This window comes from Rana temporaria, chromosome 8 (assembly GCF_905171775.1).
Source record: "Rana temporaria chromosome 8, aRanTem1.1, whole genome shotgun sequence".
NCBI classification, from domain to species: domain Eukaryota; kingdom Metazoa; phylum Chordata; class Amphibia; order Anura; family Ranidae; genus Rana; species Rana temporaria.
In genome coordinates, this window is record NC_053496.1 from 38,200,135 (window position 1) to 38,217,815 (window position 17,681).

The following is a 17,681-nucleotide window of genomic DNA, read 5'->3' on the forward strand; positions in this document are numbered from 1 at the left end:
CTAACGGTGATTAAATACCACCAAAAGAAAGTTCCATTTGTGGGGAAAAAAAGGACAAAAATTTAATTTGGATACAGTGTTGTATGACTGAGTAATTGTCATTCAAAATGTGAGAGCACCAAAAGCTGAAAATTGGACTGGTTAAGAAGGGGGTTTAAGTGCCCAGTGGTCAAGTGGTTAAAGGAACTGTAACGGTCAGGGGTTATCACCATTTACGATATTCCATTCCACCAACCCAAGACAGCTTATCCAACACTCCACAATCCAGCAGACACGATCCATATGGATTTTCCCAGAATAACGAGACACACAGCTCTGTTCTCTGGTTCCAAAACGAATGAATACTTTAATGGTAAATTCTCAGGTTTTTATACAGTTAGAAGCCAAATATGGACAATGACTCAACTCCACCCATAACATGACACAATGGGTGCTCAATACACATTCCGTTAGATAATGACATTCAGATGAGCTAATTACTGATCATTACCCAGACGTTCTGACTCTGCGATAAGTTATTCTCACCTGCTACATAAAACACATTCCTTTAGTAAACATAATTGACATGCTAATCCACTACACCTGAAAGGTCAGACATCTGACCTTTCAGACTGCCAACACATATCTATCATCAATAGAACTTTCACACAATACAGGGTTAGTTAGCATAGCACAATGAAATATCTTAGGAGCCAGACTTAATTAACACAATAGACAATAGAATGCAAACACAGCAAGCTTTTATCACTACAACCAGGTAGACTTAATTAGCACCTCAACAGTCTATGTGTCCCCACATGAATGAGTCACTCTGTTATTGACCTGTTGGGGTCAGAATTAACCACCTGTAATATTTCAAGATATCCTGCAATACATGAATTATCGTTACTGTCCCATCTCATGTAGTTCATGATATAATTTCTCAGTCATCCTATGCCCCTACTGGACATAGGATGACCCTAGACCCAAGAGTCATTAGTGAAGCTGGCACAGGAGTACCCCGCATCCTTCAAAAGTGTCTGGGTATCACAGGCCATTCCGTTACAGGAACCTATTTAGAAAATAAAAAACAAACCTTTACATCCCCTTTAAATACCTTAAACTGTCTACTTTCCAAAAAAGGGTAATTTAGAGGATATCTGTACTGTCCTGGCATTTTTGGGCCTCAAGAAATGAGATAGGCCGTCAGTACATCAGGATTGATACATTTTTAGATATCATATCTGAACTATATTTCATAGTTTGTAAACTCTATAACTTTCATACAGACTAAATAACATGCACTGATTTGGGTTATTTTCACCAAAGAAATGTAGCAGAATAAATTTTGGGCAAAAGTTATGAAGAAAGATTATTTATTTGCAAAATGTTATAACAGAAGCAAAAAAGAAGCCCCCGCCCCCCCAAAAAAAGTAAAAAACCCAGTAGTGATTAAATACCACAAAAAAAAAGTTCTATTTGTGTAAACAAAATGATAAAAATGTCATATGGGTACAGTGTTGAATGACCGAGCAATTGTCATTCAAAGTACAACAGCGCTGAAAGCTGAAAATTGGCCTGGGCAGGAAAGGGGTGACAGTGCCACATTCCATAACTAGATAGAAATATGTTTAAATAAAACCATGTATTAGATTGGGTAGCCCATAGCCATAACTGAGAGCCCCCAGAGATTGGGACACATGTCTGTGTGTATTGGAAAGTATTGTTTTGAGTGTGTATTTGGAGCTTCTGTGTATAGTAGACATTTGTAGATAACCGCCTATATTTTCTGAATTTTAGGATGTTTTGCACAATATTGACATTGAGCTGGATTGGGTCTTCAAGCTCTCCTTTGCATATGACATTGTTAACGTGAGTCTCTTTTATCTAACTTATACTGGTCACAAAGGGGTCCGTAACTGTCCACAGGCTCAAGGGGGCAGAGGGCACAATAGTAACTACCAGGCCTATCCAGCTGTATGCTGTATTCTGTACAGATATCGGCAACACTACTTCCCCCTCCCATCTGTGCGCCTCAAATAAAGACTTATGCCCCGTACACACGATCGGTTTGTCTGATGATAACGGTCTGATGGACCGTTTTCATCAGACAAACCAATCGTGTGTGGGCCCCATCGGTTTTTTATCCATCTGTTAAAAAACTAAGAACTTGTTTTAAAATTATCTGATGGTTAAAAAACCGATAGAAAAAAACGATCGTCTGTGGGCACGTCCATCGGTTAAAAATCCACGCATGCTCAGAATCAAGTCGATGCATGCTTGGAAGCATTGAACTTCATTTTTCTCAGCACGTCGTTGTGTTTTACGTCACCGTGTTCTGACACAATGTTTTTTTTAACCGATGGTGTGTAGGCACGACTAATGAAGGTCAGCTTCATCGGATATCTGATGAAAAAATCCATCAGTCCGCTTTCGTCGGATGAACCGAACGTGTGTACAGGGCATTACTAAAAATAAAGGAGATTCGGCCATTTTTGGAAAAAATAGAAACTCAAGACTTTTATCCTCAAAAGTTGTGTATAAGAGGGGACATGTTCTGTTTCAAATTCCGCTTTATGCGTTGACATACAGTACCTCCATATACTCATTGTGCATAGGCGTATGCAGAGGGTCTGCTAGGGGTGCCTGGGCACAACTTAATCACTATGTGCAGTGCCGATTCCCTCTACTGCCCAGGCTCCCCCCCCATTGGCCCCCCACCCCGCAATGCTGCTGGCTCCCCTCCTCTCCTCCCCCCCTGTCTGCTGTGGGGTATGTTTCAGGATGGAGACAGGGAAAGGGGCTAGTAAATATGTAATTTACAGACCCCTTCCTTTTCTAAATGAATGCAGTAAACACAGTCGCTCACTGTGTCCGTTCATAACTGAAGCATTGTAAATTGTTTATTATGCTTTACTTTGGGAATGAACAGGAAGCCACTCAGCACAGAGTACTTCCCATTCATTCACTGCCCCTTGCAGTTTAGACTGCAGAGAAAGGTGTGTGTATTTGAGCTTTGGGGGCACACCCTAATGCAATAGGTTGCACACACCTACACTATATTACCAAAAGTATTGGGAAGCCTGCCTTTACAAGCACATGAACTTTAATGGCATCCCAGTCCATAGGGTTCAATATTGAGTTGGCCCACCCTTTGCAGCTATAACAGCTTCAACTCTTCTTGGAAGGCTGACAACAAGGTTTAGGAGTGTCTATGGGAATGTTTGACCATTCTTCCAGAAGCGCATTTGTGAGGTCAGGCACTGATGTTCTATCAGGTTGAGGTCAGTCAAGTTCCTCCATCCCAAACTTGCTCATCCATGTCTTTATGGACCTTTATATAAAAAATGAAGTGAATAGATTAATAATGAAATGTGAATCAAATGTGTCCAAATAATGAACAATCCATCAATTGTGATCAATAGTCCATAAAGTTGTGATCCCCAAACAGTAGTGTTAAAATAAAAAAATTGTGTTGAAACGATGATTTTCCAGTGCACAAACTGCCAGCATCCAGAAATTGTGAAGAAAAGAAAAACCTCCACCATAGGTAATAGCTGCCTCTTACCGACTAATATTGATCTCTAGTTAGGAGATCACACTTGCTTAAAGGTTGATATTCCATACAGCTTTCCACCAAGGGAATCCTCCATGCAGGTATTCACATCCAGTACATATACCGATATGCCATAAAAAGAGAACTCGCATAGTGTAAAATCCAAGGTGTGTTTAATATAAATTGTAAAAAAGAGCACTTACAATGTAGATGAAAATTTGATGCATGTAATAAATCGAGCCGGCCGACTCCTCGATATGCCTGCCCGTCTTCCGGGTTCAGCTGGTAACGCAGTGACGTCAACGTGGGCAGGCGATTCCCTTGGTGGAAAGCTGTATGGAATATCAACCTTTAAGCGATTGTCATCTCCTAACTAGAGATAAATATTAGTCGGTAAGAGGCAGCTATTACCTATGGTGGAGGTTTTTCTTTTCTTCACAATTTCTGGATGCTGGCAGTTTGTGCACTGGAAAATCATTGTTTCAACACAATTTTTTGATTTTAACACTACTGTTTGGGGATCACAACTTTATGGACTGTTGATCACAATTTATGGATTGTTCATTATTTGGACTCTGTATGATTAACTCCTCTCCCCTCTGCTAATTTATTCTCACCTGGGACAGACAGCCAGTGCTCTTGGCCTGGGGAACCAAACAAGTCCTGTCTGGGAGGGCTTCTGGGGAAACAAACTGTGCATGTGGAAGCTGGCAAGTGAGAGCCCGGCCAAGTGAGATTAAATTATCAGAGGGGAGAGGAGTAAACCCTGTGCTGGACCGTGCATTTGAGATCCCTAAACCTATATAAGAGGACCTTGGGAGATATATAAACCCCGAGCAGGACTCTCCCAGGCTCCCTCTGGGACGCTCTGGCACACATCCTTTAAAGCGTATTTACACCATATATCAATTTTTTAGCCAACGTTACTGAATATACCTGTATATGTCTCCTCAGGGGATGGGCTTTCTCCACAGCAGCCCTCTGGTCTCTCACGGAAATCTGAAGCCCACCAACTGCCTGGTAGACAGCCGCATGCAGGTCAAGCTCTCCGGCTTTGGCTTATGGGAATTCAAATATGGAACGACACATCGAGACATCACTCTTAAAAATGTCATCCACTCCGGTACGCAGCACATATCCTTTGTAAAATCACCTAAAACACTAAAGGGGAGGGGACAACCAAAACGAAAACATTGGTATGGTGTGATGCTGCTGGTTGAATCAGGCTCTGTCCACGAGCAGCAGCCTAGGCAAGAATAGGGGGATGGGCTGGTTCTTTTAAAAATGTGGTTGGGAGATTGGCGCAAGGGAGGCAGACTTGCCAGAACATGTAAAGGTCTGCTTTAAGGGGTAACCTATTTGTCTTTAGGAGAAGCCACAAAAGAGACATTGGGCCCCATATGGATTTGTTTGAACTTCTTCTAACATTGAACTTATCTTTCTCTCACATTCATTGATGAGTCTAATTCAGGGCTAGGGCTTTGCTGTACAGCAGAGCTGTGTAAATATTTGGACTTGAGTGACAGAAAATGCAATACTTTGTTTAGTAAAACAGCTTCGTTATATGTGTTTCATGTGTGTATTTTGGCTGTTTGCTAAGAGCTTTCCCCGACTTGTTCATTTCCCACCTAGTTCATTCTCTGACTTAGTTGGGGTAGGCGGCACACTTTGGTGGGGGTGGGTAAGCCACGCCTCATGACCATTGACCTCTGGGAACCCACCTTTTGACTTTTGACCTCTGGGGGAGGTCCCTATTCCAATTCTTGAGTCCTAGCTTTATTCTTCAAGGGGAAACCCTAACCATATCCCTAACCCTAAATTCAGCTTTAAGGATTGTCCAAATTCAGGTGCTGAAAATGTTTGTGTCAATTCCAGAATTAGCGGCATTAATTTACAGCAGCTGAAAAGTAACTGTTGAGGTATCGACTAAACATGTGCACTGCCAAAACATTTGTTCATTTTTGTTTTGGTTTTTTTCAGACATTTGAAAATTAGAAAATGTGGAATTTTGTAAATTAGAAAATTTGTTAATTTCAAAAATTCGTAAATTAGAAAATTTGGTATTTGAAAATTCAAAAATTCGGAAATTCAAAAATGTGGAAATTCGAAAATCTGAAAATTAGAAAATCACAAAGGAAAATTCGAAAATTTGTAAGAATAACTAGCTAACTAAATAATAATAACTGACTTTTAAATTATAAGTATTGGAATTTTGGCTGTTAGTGAACGAAATGATTACAAATTTATCTGAAGTTATCAAATATCTAAAATAACAAATGGAACGTATTTAAACAAATGGAACGGAAAGAAATAATACTAAATAATAATAATAATAAGTTATTATTATTGTTATTTATTATTATTAATTCATTATGTTCCATTTGTTTAGATACGACAATCGTTATTACAGATAATTCGTAACTTTGGATAAATTTGTATTCGTTACGTTCACTAACAGCCAAATTCGAAAGCAATTTCCAATGCCTATAATTTAATAGTTAGTAATATTTAAGTTATTATTAGTTATTTCAGATTGATGAATTTTTTTTTTTTTTAATCTTTGGATTTTCTTTCTTATTTTTGGATTTTCGTTCTTTTGAAGTTTCAGGTTTTTTATTCTTATTTTTGTATTTTCTAATTTCTGAGTTTCAGAATTTTCAGATTTTCGATTTTTGAAATTTACGCTTTGTCGAAATTTCCGAATTTTGGAATTTCCGAATTTCCAAATATTCAGAAAAATTCGGAAATTCTAATATTTTCGAATTAACAAACCTTTTAAATTCCTTAAAAAACTAATTCGGAACTAAACAAATTGCACATGTCTAGTAATAACTGAACATTGAACTGTCCCCTGTATTCTGCAGTACCCAATGTAAAAAAGAATTCAAGTTTGATGGTAGATTAGGAGGCGTTTATTGAAAATAGCGAAAAGTGTATCAAGCCAACGTGTTTCTGGAGAAAGGGCTCTCCCTTCTTCCACGCTAATAACAGTTATATATTTGCGAAGTTTCAGACAAGAGTGACAGCTGAGGTTCCAGGGGCAGCAAATATTTAAAAGAAATTATTGCGCTGGTAGAACAAACAAGCTGCTGGCAACAGAACAATTGGATGAAACTGGGAATAGTGTAAGATCAAATTTGGCCATGCAAATAATAAAATGTGACAAAAAAAAAAGTCCCATACAACAAATAGTTCATTGTAATGTCTCATAGAAGAGTTAGATGTGTGGATTCCACTGAATAGAAACTCCCATTATTTGCGTCCAATATAGGTGTAAATGACGAATCAATAGGTAAATCACAGAAGTGCACCTCCACCGAAGACTTGCTTACCAGAAAGAATGGACTCTAAGTTATAAGAGTCAAAAGTGCTATAAATAAATCCAAAATGGAAATCCAGTGTTTCTTTCCTCTTATGCAATATAATAACTCATGGTAGGGATAGCTCCATGGTGACATACATGCAGGGCCGTCTTTAATATGGTTTGGGCCCTGGGCAAACATTTTTTTTGGGCCCCCCCTCCAGCTTATTTTGGGCCTGGCTGGTTCACATGTATGTGTTTTGGCGGCCCTCATTTGTGCAGGTACAGCAGCCCATTGATTTGAATGGGCTGCCATGCCTTCGTTTCCTGCAGAAAAAAAGGTGCATTCAGCATTTTAAAAATACAGTTGCCTTGAAATCCATTCTGCTTTTGCACCATGCTACTTACCTGCAGTTCTTGCACACACAAACGCACTGTGTTTTTAAAAGCGTGACCTAAACGTCTAAAAATGCAGCAAGTTTGGCAGTGAGGGAACTGCAGATAAGTCACAGCAGACAGCAGAATGGACAGACAGTGCTGTATTTCAGTGCTTGATGGGCATAGGTGTGCCGTGTGCGCAGCCTATTACATGAGGCATGCGCTTTTCTTTGCAGGAAACGCAGGCATGGCGGCCCATTCAAATGAATGGGCTGCTGTGCCTGCGCAAATGTGGGCCGCCAAAACACATACATGTGAACCAGCCAGGCCCAAAATAAGCCCATCAAGCAGTTAAATACAGACAGTAATGCCATGTGCTCTGAGGCCTTACTCAGCCTGGACTGCAGGTCTGGTCTGTGATTTAAAGAGTTCCTCTATTTTACACATGGCATGGCATGGGGTCCCATGGTGCTAAAGCAGAATGGACAGACAGTGCTGTGACCCCCATGCCATGCCATGTGTAAAATAGAGGAACTTTTTAAAACACTGACCAGACCTGCAGTGAATCATTAAATATTATAAAGACTTTGGGCACACTCTACAGAAAACTTCTGTTTACAATATAGATTAGCAAACAGTGACATACCTTGAGGAGCAGGACATGAAGAAGTCAGTCTCGGGAAGAGCAAACTGGGGATGTTATAAAATCACATTCTAATTCACTTTTATATACAAGCAGCACCCAGTGGCAGGAAGGGAGAAGTGCACGTCTAAAGGGAAGCCAGGGGTGCTGTACATTTTAAAACACTGGGAAGGGAAGCAGTACTGTCACTGGCTGCGTGCCGCTGATGATTTTCAGCCTGATTTGTGGGCAGCACAGGGGCTTAACGGGAGGCAGGGCCGCCATCAGGAATTATGGGGCCCCTTACACAGCTTCAGGCCCTTTTAATAAAAAATAAAATAAAAATATATTAATTTTTTTTATTTAAAAATAAATAAAAAAAGGGGGGTTGCCATCTGGGGCCCTGGGGGCCCCTGGGGACCCCTAAAAAAAATTGGCCCTTTATTAAAAAATAAAAATACATTAAAAAAATATATATTTAAAAAAAAAAAAGGGGGGGGTTGCCATCTGGGGACCTCCGGACCCCTAAAAAAAAAAAAAATTTTTTTTTTTTTCAAAGGGTGCGGCTTTGGGCCCCCAACAGTAACAGGGCCCTGGGCAGCTGCCCCTGTTTGTCCTATGGTAAAGACGGCCCTGCATACATGAAAAGATGAATTGGAGATATCCACATAGTGTAAAACTGTATATTGTATTTATTAAAAACAAAGCAATAATATTAACCCACAATAGAAATGATAAAGTACACAGATACTGGAGATGATGTAAATTCTGACGAAACACGCAGGGCAGAGTCCACGCTTGTAACGTCACCACACACTGAAACCACAAGGTGGTTGGATCGGTTTCCCAGGACCAGTACCTGTGTACACATGCTGGATTTTATCATCTCTATTGTGAGTTACTAGTATTGTTTTGTTTTTAATAAATACAATATATGGTTTTACACTATGTGCATATTTCCAATTTATTTTTTCATGTATGTCACAATATGATATTGTCTTAATCAACATAAGAGGAAACACTGGATTTCGATTTTGGCTTCATAGATTCTTATAAAAAGTCCATTCTTTTCGGTAAGAAGGCATTTTTTACCCTTCGGTGGAGGTGCACTTGGGTGATTTACCTATTGATTTGTCATTTAGACCTATATTGGATGCACATGATGGGAGTTTCTATTCAGTGGAATCCACACATCTATCTTTTCTATGAGACATTATAATGACCTATTTGTTGTACGTTACTTATTTTTTTGTCACATTTTATTCATTTTTATCATATCAATAATGTTTCTTGTTAGCGCGGCAGCAAATATATAACCAGCATGGGAATCATTCCCATTTAAAAGTGTGCAGGAACAGACCTGAAGGGAGAGCACTTTCTCCTGAAACACGTTGGCTTGATATACTCTTGACAATCAGGCGCTCCTTCTTTCCTATTATTCCAAGTCTATGGGGCAGATCCTCAAAGAAATTACGCGGCGTATCTCTTCATATGCTGCGTAATTTCGAATTTTGCGCGTCGTATCTTTGTTTTGGTATCCACAAAACAAGATACGACGGCATCTGTGTTAGATCCGACAGGCGTACGTCTTCATACGCCGTCGGATCTTAGATGCAATTTTTCGGGATCTGCTAGGTGGCGTTCACGTCGTAATCCGCGTCGAGTATGCAAATTAGCTATTTCCGACGATCCCCGAACGTACGACCGGCCGTCGCATTTTTTTACGTCGTTTCCGTTCGGCTTTTTCCGGCGTATAATTAAAGCTGCTATATGGTGGCGTACTCAATGTTAAGTATGGCCGTCGTTCCCGCGTCTAATTTTAAAATTTTTACGTTGTTTGCGTAAGTCGTCGGTAATTGGGGCTGGACGCCATTTACGATCACGTTCACGTTAAAAACAATGACGTCCTTACGACGTCATTTGGAGCAATGCACCCTGGGAGTTTTTACAGACGGCGCACGTGCAGTTCGTTCGGCGCGGGGACGCGCTTCATTTAAATGAAACACGCCCCCTACCCGCCCAATTTGAATTCCGCCGCGAGAGATACACTACGCCGCCGTAACTTATGGCGCGAATTCGTTGAGGATTCAAACCAAAGCCAGGTAAGTTACAGCGGCGTAGCGTATCTTTCATCTGCGCCGGGCGCAGTGTATGTATGTGGATCTGCCCCAATATGTGGAAATTACCTTAAAGAGGAGTTCCAGTCTGGCCAAAAAAAAAATTGAAAGTCAGAAGCTACAAATTCTGTAGCTTCTGACTTTTAATATAAGACGTACCTGTCCAGGGATGTAGCAATGTTGGCACCCCGAGCCGAAACCTTAACCACTTAAGCCCTGGACCATTTTGCTGGTCAATGACCGGGCCACTTTTTGCAATTCTGCACTGTGTCGCTTTAACTAACAATTGCGCGGTCGTGCAATGTGGCTCCCGAACAAAATTGACGCCCTTTTTTCCCCACAAATACAGCTTTCTTTTGGTGGTATTTGATCACCTCTGCGGTTTTTATTTTTTGCGCAATAAACAAAAATAGAGCGACAATTTTGAAAAAAATTCTATACTTTTACATTTTTGCTATAATAAATATCCCCCAAAAATATATAGAAATCTTTTTTCCCCTCAGTTTAGACCAATACGTATTCTTCTTCATATTTTTGGTAGGTAGATAGCATTTTTATTATTATTATTTTTTTACTAGTAATGGCGGTGATCTGCGATTTTTATCGTGACTGCAACTTTATGGCGGACACATCGGACACTTTTGACACATTTATGGGACCATTGTCATTTTTACAGCGATCAGTGCTATAAAAAATGCACTGCAAATGGCGGACACATTGGACACTTTTGACACATTTATGGGACCATTGTAATTTTTACAGCGATCAGTGCTATAAAAATGCACTCATTACTGTGAAAAAGACACTGACAGTGAAGGGGTTAACCACTAGGTGGCGCTAAAGGTGTTAAGTGTGCCTAGGGATGTGTTCTAACTGTAGGGGGGATGGGCTGTGTGTGACATGACAGTGATCATAGCTTCTGTTTACAGGAAGCTGTGTACACTTTCCTGTCACTAGGAAGACTGGGGAAATGCTTGTTTACATAAGCATTTCCCCCTTCTTCCTCACTGTGACACGATCACGAGTATGCCCGCGGACATCGAGGACCCACACCCACAATGTCGGCTTCTTAAAGGGGAGGTATATATACGTCCTTCTGCCTGTCAGTGTCATGCTGTTGACGTAAATAGTCGTGCGCTAGTCGGCAAGCAGTTAATCAGCTTTGGGTGCAAGTGCTGGCATTTTCACTAAGGGAAACCTTAGGGCTTCACAGCCAGTTTCCTACTGCGCAAGTCACATTGCACTTTCTGAATGGTCCCACCATCTTCTTGGACCTGTATGTGTCCCAGAAAGCAGAGGGGGTGGGGGGGGGGGGGCGGCCGCCATACTCGGAGATCGCTGCAGTGATCTTCCCCGGAAGTGGGAGTGGGTACCTCTCCAAAACCAGGTACCCGCTCCGACCCAAAAAAAGTGCCAATTGTGGCAGTGGACAGGGGGGGGGGGGGGGTTTGCGTACAAGTGGAGCTTCCCCTTTTGGATGGATCTCCTATTTAAGGCCGTACCAGAAAGGCAGCAGAGGGTTTACCGCCAGTGTCCATCATTGTGCACGGCCTATTGGAGGGACATCCCCACCCAAACAATTACCCACCCATGACCAGTGACTGATCCAGTCAGTCCAGCGTGGTCTTCAGCACAAACAAGATACTGTATTCATCAGCGCTTTCTCTCTCTGTCTGATTTATAGAACTTTACTGGACAGCTCCAGAGCTGTTACGGATGGGGAGATTCCTTTTCCAGGGCACACCGAAAGGGGACGTGTACAGCTTCGCCATAATTATGAGAGAGCTCATTCATAACAGTGATGACGGACCTTTCCAGGACTTCAACATGGATGCAGAAGGTAAAATGTCTAACAGATTAGAAAGGTTACAGAGCAGCCAGGGTTTAGTGGAAGCCTGTGGTTCCTCCATAGGTTCTCAGGGCTTCCCTGAGCTGTGGCTGGTGGAACTCCCATTTGATTAGTTGCAAGAACCTCTAGAGCACAGATGTCAAACACAAGGCCTGCAGGCCGAATCCGGCCCTCCAGGCCATTTCATGTGGCCCTCACACCCCTCCTGCAGCTGCAGGAGAGCTCCAGCCCTCCTCTGGTCCTCCTCCAGACCCCTACTTTCTGCTTTCAAGCAATGCATCCAGCTTATTCCCAGCAGCAGCATAAGGAAAGGGGGGGGGGGTGCACTGTGAAGTAAGGGAGAGTGGGGGACTCAACTTCTGATGGTGGGGTGGCTCTTGACATCCAATGTAAGGGGAGGGGATGTGCTGGACATCTAATCTTACAGATACAACCGGCCCTTTTGACGACAATCATAATGCTGATGCGGCCCACAAGGAAATTGAGTTTGACACCCCTGCTCTAGAGGAACCCTAGTTGCTACGCTATAACCCTTTTATGAATTGTTTATATCGTACCATTTGGCAGAGCCAGCTGCATGACGCCAACAATCTGTTTAGCTGTCTGTAGGGTAGCATTCGTCCCACTGGCCACCAATAAATTTAACAAGGGTTCTGTGAGACCTAAAAATTATTTCACGGGTTCCTCTTCGGTAAAAGGGTTGCATAGAGAAGCACAGTGATAATGCCATTGAGTCTAAAATAAGGTATGTAATGAAAATGGAAAGGGTTTATTCAAAAATGTCAAAAATCTGATCTCCACATTAAATATCAAGAGTTCATCGGGACAAACTGGCCCAAACAAAATATCTAACTACTAGGCATCCGCACTATAGCCGAATGACAGCCACAGCGCGGACCCCAATTGCCTGGAGGCCACCAAAAGATGTCCTCCCCTTCGCGCGCTCCCTGCGCGCCCCTGCAGTTTGCGTGCGGCCTGTGCTGTGATCACTGGGTCACTGAGACTCAGGTAATCACAGATCTGAGTAGGGGGTCGATCCCGGCCCCTTATCACGTGATCAGCTTTCAGCCAATGACAGCTGATCACGTGATGTAAACAAAAGCTCGGTAATCGTTTTTTTTTCTTCTCACACTGACAGTGAAAAAAAAAGCAGATCACCGGCTTATGAGCAAGGGCCATCGGTCCTGAAGAGGAAGGGGGCACATCTGCCTCATCTGTGCAATCCGTACCCCCTGCCAGTGCCACCTGCCATTGCCACCTGCCAGTGCCCAAAGTGCCCTCCAGTGCCATCCAATCAATGCCCACAAGTGCCACCTATCAATGGTCACAAGTTCCACCTATCAATGCCCACCAGTGGTGCCAATCAGTGCCACCTATCAGTGTAACCTACCAGTGCCGTTCAGTGCCCATCACTGCCATCCATCAGTGCCCATCACTGCCACCCATCAGTGCCCATCACTGCCACCTATCAGTGCCACCTATTAGTGCCACTTCTCAGTGCCACCTATCCATGCCCTTCAGTGCCACCCATCAGTGCCAGCTCTCAGTGTCACCTGTCAGTGCCCACCAGTGCCGCCTTATCGGCGCTCATCAATGCAGCCCATCGGTATCAGTGCAGCCCATCAGTGCCCGCCGTTGCACCCTCATCAGCGTACATCAATAGGAGGAGAAAAATTACCTGTTTGCAAAATTTTATAACAAAATATAAAAAAATATAATTTAACATTTTTTTTAATCTGTCTTTTAATTTTTTTTAACAAAAAATAAAAAACGCAGAGGTGATCAAATACCACCAAAAGAAAGCTCTATTTGTGTGAAAAAATGTGGGTACAGTGTTGTATGACCGCACAATTGTCATTCAAAGTACATCAGCGCTGGAAGCTGAAAATTGGTCTGGGCACAGTGGGCAGGAGGAGGGTTTAAGTGCCCAGTAAGCAAATGCTTAAAGGGACATTAAATGTGGAGATCAGCTTTAAACTTAAACACTCAATTCTTATTTTAAATTCAGACATCATTCACAAAATCAAAGACCCGAACGCCGTGGTTCCGATGAGACCGACCATATCAGTAGAGAAATGTAATGAGCGCATCGTGACCATGCTGAAGATGTGCTGGGATGAGAACCCAGATCGGAGGCCGTCCTTCACCTCCATAAAGAGGAGCCTGCGAGGAGCCAGTCCTGAAGGGTAAGATACCCCCCATTCTTTGTGATGCTCGGTCATCAAGCCTTTCCTGTGTAAAGTAATCTCATCTTTATCTGATGTATCTCCGCAGACATGTCAGCATTCTAGACAACATGGTGAATAAGCTGGAGAAATACGCCAATCACTTGGAGGATGTGGTGGATGAACGCACTGTGCAGCTGATAGCCGAGAAGAAGAAAACGGACAAGTTGCTGTCAACGATGCTGCCAAGGTAGGATGATGAGCTGTTTGGACATGGTTTAGACCCTTGGTCTAGGGCAGGGGTTTCCAAACTACATCCCATGGGCCACATGTGGCTGGCTACAATATTTTATCTGGCCTGTAGCTAGGGCAAGTGGCATATATGGTACCCATTGTGCACAGAATGAGGATTGAGGTCAGCAGAGCTCACCCTACCCCTACAACCCACACCTTGACTCTATAAGGAGGGACTCTGATGGGGACTCTGATTTAAAGGGGACTATCATAGGTGTGCACAGCCTATTGCATTAGGACGTGCATCCCAAAGCTCCAACACACATGCCTTTCTCTGCAGCCTCAGCTGCACTGAACAGTGAATGAATGGCAAGTACTCTGTGCTGAGCGGCTTCCTGTTCGTTCACAAACTGAACACAGTCATAACTCCCAACTGTGCCTGTTTTTGAGGGACTGTCCCTGATTTGGAGCAATGTCCCTGATTTGGAGCAATGTCCCTCATTCCCCCTCATGTGTTCCTCATTTTGGTCTAATCTATATAGATGTATATAAAATGCACTTTTTATCTATCAAAAAGTGTTTCCCAGTGCTAAACCTTTCATCCAATTTCTAAATTGCTGCATTTGTAAATTTTAAAAGCCGATATAAAGGAATAGTAGTGATAAAAAAAGCCCTTGTGGATTTAATTTACCTTTTTTTGGTTATTTCTCCTTTAAGGGGGTGTGGCAGGGGGGGCGTGTCCCATGCCTAAATACGTTTGCTAGTAGGAGTCTTTCATTCCCATCTCAAAATGTTGGGAGGTATGCACAGTTTACTATGTTTCAGTTATGAATGAACACATTGGGGGAGATTTACTAAATATGGAGCACTTAAAATTTGTACCTATGTTAGCCAATCAGCATCTAACTCCAGCTTGTTCAATTAGGCTTTGACAATTAAACCTAGAAGCTGATTTGTTTCTATGCAGAGCTGCACCAGATTTTGCACTCTCCAGTTTTAGTAAATAACCCCCAGTGAGTTGGTGTTTTCTCTGTGTACATTTAGAACAGGAAGCAGGGCTGGTGCAAGGATTTGTGACACCCTAGGCGAAACCTAATTTTGCCGCTCCACCCCTGACTCCACCCCCTTTGCCCTTCCCATGCATACCCCACCTTTTAAATGAAGCACCGATCAAATTCAGCCTCACCAGCGCCCATTAAATTCAGCCTCACCAGCACCCATCAAATTCAGCCTCACCAGCACCCATCAAATTCAGCCTCACCAGCACCCATCAAATTCAGCCTCACCAGCGCTCATCAAATGCAGCCTCACCAGCGCCCATCAAATGCAGCCTCACCAGCGCCCATCAAATGCAGCCTCACCAGCGCCCATCAAATGCAGCCTCACCAGCGCCCATCAAATGCAGCCTCACCAGCGCCCATCAAATGCAGCCTCACCAGCGCCCATCAAATGCAGCCTCACCAGCGCCCATCAAGTGCAGCCTCACCAGTGCCCATCAAATGCAGCCTCACCAGCACCCATCAAATGCAGCCTCACCAGTGCCCATCAAATGCAGCCTCACCAGTGCCCATCAAATGCAGCCTCACCAGCACCCATTAATGCAGCCTCACCAGCACCATCAAATGCAGCTTTACCAGGCCCCATCAATTCAGCCACACCAGCATCCATCAATGCAGCCTACCAGCGCTCATCAATTAATATTTGCTTGCTTCCATTCATTCAGGGGTCGGGACACAGACACAGTCCTCTGCGCTTCTGCCACTATGTAGGACTTAGTTGCATGCTGCAGAGAGAAGAGAGTAGAAACACCAGTGTCGGGTGCCCTAGCTGGCTGCTTAGTTTGCCTAGTGGTAGCTCCGGCCCTGAAAGAAAGGCACTGGTAAATTACATATTTACTAGCCCCTTCCCCAACTCTCCATCCTACAGCAGCTGGGGGAAGAGAAAGCCCGTAGTCATTAGGGACACCTGGTACACCCCCCCTCCGTGCACACCTATGGGGACTATGATATACAATGGGACTCTTAATAAAGTGGAACTTCACTTTCTCAATCAATATTGACTATTTGTAATTCTTATGCTGCTGGTATTAGTAAATAGATAGAAAAGTGTATTAGATATGCTTTTTTTATTTTAAACTTTTTCTGCATTTCTTCAGTTACTTCCTGGTTTCCATGCCTAGGCAAATGATGTCATACATCCCAGGAGGGAAGGAGGGGCTTTCTCAGCTAAGCACCCTCCCACCCCCTGCCTGCATGCCTGAGCTAAGGGCAGATGGATTCTGAAAGGGACTCTGATGTGGACCTTAATATAAGGCAGGACTCTAATGGGAACTCAGATGTAATAGGGACTATGGTGGGAACCCTGAAGTATGGGGGGACTCTGATGTAGAAGGGGACTCTGCTAGGAAACCTGATGTATTGGGGGATGCTGATGTAGAAGGGGAATCTAATGGGGACCTGACATAGAGGGACTCTAAGGGGGACCCTAATGTAAGGGGGACTCTAAGGGGAACCTGATGTAAAGGTGACTCAGATGGGGACTGTGATGTAAGGGCACTTTAATGGGGATCCTGGTGCCATTTACTATTTATTGCCATATTTGTAAGAAGACTCCATTCAGGGTACAGTAACAGGTTCTCTTGAAAGAGCAAACCCCATCTGCTAATACAGAATTTTTGTTTGCAACCCCCACTGTTGTGTTACTCCACCTGAGTTGTTGGGAAATACTCTGTGCTTCCATGTATGTGACCTCCTCCCAGGATGCAGAACTCGAGTCTGAATGGCCAATGGCCCAAAAAATGTCATGTGAAGAGGGGCAGGGGAAGTCAGTATTGTAGTATGTGTATGCATGAACACATCTCACCCTAAGGCTCGCTTCACATCTATGCATCTTGCTCTTAAGCGTTTTTGCAGTGCTTTTTGCAGTGGTTTCCGTTTTTACCATGATTTTGCCGCGATTTTGCAGCGATTTGCGTTTTTTCTTTTTTTACATTAACTGTATGTAGCCGATTGCTAAGAAGGTGGCCGGGAAGTTGGCTGCCACTTCCTTAACAACTGATGAGTAGGGTTTTGGTATGGATTTTGGGGGGAACCCCACGCTATTTTCTTTTAAATTTTTTTTGGGGGGGGGCGGGTGTCCATTACAAATACATACCAGACCAAAAGGTTCGGTATCGTTTTAGAGGGGGGGACCCGACACATTTTTTTTGGTGAATTTTTTTAGCCAGCAAATCTTCTTTTTTTTTTTTACACTCGGCTGTCAGCAGGGAACCCCACTGACAGCTGATAACTCATCGGTTGCTAAGGACATGGGGGTCGGCTACCCAGCCCACTTCTTAGCAACCAGCTATATACAGTGAAAGTATAGCCAAAAAAATTAAAAACACAACTCACAGCAAAATCATGGTAAAAATGCAGTGAATGCGAGTCCATTGAAGCAGGGCCATCTTAATGCAAGGGCACTCATGGGCACTGCCCAGGG

The 17,681-nt window shown here is 43.2% G+C and overlaps 1 protein-coding gene across 2 annotated transcripts in view; it reads left to right on the top strand.

Annotated features, from left to right (window-relative positions):
- The window catches only part of LOC120946840 (guanylate cyclase 2G-like), a 94,230-nt gene that overhangs the window by 59,850 nt on the left and 16,699 nt on the right, over positions 1-17,681 (top strand). For both annotated transcript variants that reach the window (XR_005750791.1, XM_040361626.1), the window contains exons 12-16: positions 1,780-1,851; positions 4,490-4,658; positions 11,638-11,793; positions 13,811-13,988; positions 14,077-14,217. Coding sequence is in view for 1 of the 2 variants with exons in the window: in XM_040361626.1 (XP_040217560.1) it covers positions 1,780-1,851; positions 4,490-4,658; positions 11,638-11,793; positions 13,811-13,988; positions 14,077-14,217 (716 nt within the window). In the remaining variant the exon portion in view is untranslated. The remainder of the gene's footprint in view (positions 1-1,779; positions 1,852-4,489; positions 4,659-11,637; positions 11,794-13,810; positions 13,989-14,076; positions 14,218-17,681) is intronic.